Source organism: Sinocyclocheilus anshuiensis, unplaced genomic scaffold (genome assembly GCF_001515605.1).
Source record: "Sinocyclocheilus anshuiensis isolate Anshui unplaced genomic scaffold, SAMN03320099.WGS_v1.1 scaffold34, whole genome shotgun sequence".
NCBI classification, from domain to species: Eukaryota; Metazoa; Chordata; class Actinopteri; order Cypriniformes; family Cyprinidae; genus Sinocyclocheilus; species Sinocyclocheilus anshuiensis.
In genome coordinates, this window is record NW_015544124.1 from 9332 (window position 1) to 13677 (window position 4346).

The following is a 4346-nucleotide window of genomic DNA, read 5'->3' on the forward strand; positions in this document are numbered from 1 at the left end:
CACACACACACAGAGAGAGAGACACACAGACACACACGCACAGACACAAACACACAGACACACACAGAGAGAGAGACACACAGACACACACACACAGACACACACGCACAGACACAAACACACAGACACACACACACACACACACACACTTAGTGTCAATTGAACTAATTCAACACTGCAAATGGTCTCATAAATCATATATTTATTCAATCAAGAACCAATTTTGAGACAATTTTTTCTTGGTGTTTGTCTTAACTACTGTAAGGTTTTAATTCCGGTTCTTGAGCAAGTCAAAAATAAGTCTGCCTGGCTTTTTGAATAAATCTGATTTTTATTTGTATAATGTCTGTCATCAGTTATGAGATACAATTGTTTGTTTTTGAGGAAAGCTCTTACTATGAGCACTAAATGTGATATTTCTTCCTCTGGTGTTAACAGGAAGTGGGCAGTAAAGTTGAAACTAGCTACACAAACAGCCAAAGGTGCTCACCTCAAACAGCCGGTCTATAGGTGTAGCATTCTGGGACAGCAGGTCCACCTTCTGTCTGAAGGACAGTCTATCTCCTGACCCCTGTGGACCACAGCGCACATTTATAGACAAGACATGCAGCTACGGGAGGTGTGTGTATTTAGTATGTGGTTAGTTCCCACAATCCTAAATGCATGTGACTAAACTAAAACACTGAGACATGTAAGATTAAAGATTTTTCTTATGACCACATATATATACATATATATATATATATATATATATGTGTGTGTGTGTGTGTGTGTGTGTGTATATATATATATATATCACTATATAGTCATTCTTGTTTGAAATAAGGTAGATATAACATTTTTTGATACTATTGAAATTTTCATAATTCTCCACACCAGTTTCGATATCACTGCAAAAAAATAATACTAGCCTAGATAATATATTTTACAAAATCTCAAGTTTATTGAATACAAGTAAACAGTAAAAACATAGAAACAAACAAATTACAACAGGACAAATAAATACAATAGAACAAAAAGAGTTTAAGTTTTTCATGTACATCTATGAGAAAAAAAGAAATGCTACAGAAACTGAATGAAGAAAAAAAAATCCTGCATAGCCTTCACTGTATAAATTAAGTATCCAGATTAATCTTTATTAAATTTCCAAAAGTTATTCAGTCAAGAGTAGTGAATGATCAACATCCGTGTGGAGAACTCCCTGATCATGTGGATTCCTGTTGGAAATGTGAATTTCAAGGATTCTCATAATTTATCATTTTTGTGTATATTTGACAGTTAAATTTAGGGCTGAACGATTTTGGAAAATAATCTAATTGCGATATTTTTTTTATACCACTATTGCGATTTCATATACAATTATTTTTTAAAGCTCTTTATGTTCTGTATTAGTCAAAGACAAGCTATAAATCATTTTATAGTATGACTAATACGATATTAGATAGATTAAACTTAAATGTTCTTTTCTGTAGGCCAGGCCTATATGTTACGATGAAATAGGTCTAAGTCTTCAGTAATTAAATGCACCGTAACACTGTTACTGCTTGAGTAATTTCAATGTGCCGTTTTGAAGTACGTTAATATACGCTTTCAAACATTTCCGCGTGTAGCGTGCCAGGGTGGCCAGGTTTTCACAACAAAACCCGCCCAATTGCTACTCAAAACTAGCCCAATGGCGTTTCGAGGGGTCCACCGGTAAAAGTTGCGTTCCAGGGGGTAAAATACACGGGGTTCCCCAAACCGCGGACTTGGCAACACTGTAGCGTGCCAACTTGATGCTTCCTCTGAAGACTGTTTAGATGTGTTCGACTTGAAGCAGCGCTGCTTAGAGTAGACCGATGGGTGTGTGTCATCAAAGTACTGCGAGAGCTATAAGAGCGCAGACGTCTCCTTATGCTTTCTCTCGCCGTACTTTGATGTCATACACCGACGATCTTCAAGTCGAACTCACCTCTTTACTCTCGCGTGTCACGTGACTGAGTGTAATCGCAGTCTCTGCAGTTGAAAAATCGCGTTTTTTCATATCGCGATATTATCGCAAATGCAATTAATCATTCAGCCCTAGTTTAAGTGCAGTAAACCGTGTAATGACTCATTTTTTTTACTTACGCACATGGTGACCGGCAGCATTATGTGTGTGTGCGCGCACAGAAACTGTCTCTCAGACGGTGCTCAAGTACCGAATTGAGTTATTTTTTGCGGCTTATTGAACTTGAATGGTTTAAAATTGTTTGTTTTTAAACCACAAGATGTAAAAACGCAAGTAAATGATAAACTTTCGTGAGGGCGTGGAGCTAGAACTTCACACTGAGCTCAACTGTGATTGAGACGATAATCCAATATCTCTATAGATTGACAAATATCTACTGGTTTATTGTGTCTACCGGTAAATCGCCCAGCCCTACTTGCATTATATGGAAAGGAGCAGCGTGCACATTCTGCTAAAAGCTCTCTTTTTCCATTTTTGAGTGAAATGTTCCTTTACCCACTTGTTGCGGGTTTTTTGAGGAGGATTCAGTCCACTAGTTGTTGGATTATCATCACTACTAGGACCTGAACCAAAACGTGATTGTCTCAACTAGGGCTGCACGATTAATCGCATGCGATATTTAACGCGCATCTTGTCAGTAAAGACGGTTCTGTAATCAGCGGTAAATCTCCATCACCTGCGTGCTTTCACATTGAGCAGCATTAACTACACAGAGCCGCTGTTCACTGACGAGCTGCGCAAAAAATCGTGCGAATATGAACGTGGTTTTGCGCATTAAATATCGCATGCGATTACTCGTGCAGCCCTAGTCTCAACCATTGTTACCGCTGCCGTAGCTTACCAGAGCGCTCTGGGTGAGGTTTCCCTGGCTGATGTACTCCACCGCAGCCTCAAACGAGGTGAGACAGTAACTCAGCTCATCCTTACTGGACTTAGGGAAGCGGAAGTTCTTTACGTAACTCAGATTCGCCATCCTGAAGAAAACACCAGAATAACATTCTCCTGCACTCTTGTGTGACTGTTAAAGACATTCAATTAATAAATCACTGTTCTTGAAAGTGTGATGCAGAGAATACAGCACTCGACTCACCAGTTAGGGATTTCTGTTTTGATTAGCAGATAGAGAATGACTAACAGGAGATCATCAGCACACATGGCCTCAATGCTCACTGCTGAAAGAGACACACACGGTCTGTGATGAGCTGATACATACTGCACACACAAATCACAAGAGCTTTTCAAAACTGCCAATCTGAGCATTCAGTCCATCAAACTGATACAATGAGTGCTTCATAGGAAGAACTAGATGCTGGGTTTGGCAAAATGTGAACGATTTTCATCTTCAGTTTATTCAGAATTTTGTAGTAGCAAGTAAACAACATATAATTGATCACAACTGTATATAATTTACAGATTGCAGTTTTAACCAAAAAGACTACATACATTATTTTTATTTTTTTTTCAGTTTCAGTTCAATTAATGAAGGACACTAATACTTTATTAATTGAATAATCTAACAATTTAGTTGCACGCTGTATGGGTAACAATTAAAAGTTAGAAAAGTCTTGAAAATAAATAAAACATAATCTGTGTAGACTGCCATTTTTGGCTAGAATAGGTTTCATTATGGACCAGGCTGTATGGGTGAATCTCTCGCTATTTATTTTTGTGTGAGGAAATTAAGCCTTTTTTTTTTTTTTACGACTAAAGAGATTGTTTACATTACTATCATGATAATTAGCCCTTAATAAAATTATTAGTTTAATTCAATTCTGCATTAATAAAATATAGTAGAACAAACAATACCACAATGTACAATAATAATGATAAGAATAATAACAACAACAACAACAACAACAATAATAATAATAAAGGCTATTATTATTATTATTGTATTGATAATTTGTGTTTAATGTTCAGACATGTTACCAACAACTGCGAGTACACAAGGCTATAACATATGACCGAAACCTGAAGAAAACAAGCACAGGACAACATAAAAATGGACAGAACCTCTTGTGCCAGACCTACACAGTTTTTCTATCTGCCTTCAGTACCTTGTTTCGGCTAAATTGGGAAAATTACTTAACAAGCTGTTTGACAAACAGACATTAGGAGAGCATTCCTCTAGTTTACACATACTGCAAGTGCTATTGCTCTGCCAGGGCTCTGGCAACTGAAAACTAAAGACTGAGGTGACACAGAGGACAATCTGTTCGGGACTAAGTGTACACTGTTTAATCCGTTTACAGGAGCCATGCAGAAGCAGTCCGGTTAGAAAGAGGAAATTTAGACAAACCTTCACACGCACACGCACGCACACACACACACACACACACACACACACACACACACA

The 4346-nt window shown here is 37.8% G+C and overlaps 1 protein-coding gene across 1 annotated transcript in view; it reads right to left on the bottom strand.

Moving 5' to 3' along the window:
- The window catches only part of LOC107694829 (ankyrin repeat domain-containing protein 27), a 19612-nt gene that overhangs the window by 6354 nt on the left and 8912 nt on the right, over positions 1-4346 (bottom strand). The window contains exons 11-13 of the mRNA XM_016494526.1: positions 3081-3159; positions 2832-2964; positions 491-571 (exon numbers count right to left, since the gene is read on the bottom strand). Coding sequence (XP_016350012.1) covers positions 491-571; positions 2832-2964; positions 3081-3159 — 293 coding nt within the window. The remainder of the gene's footprint in view (positions 1-490; positions 572-2831; positions 2965-3080; positions 3160-4346) is intronic.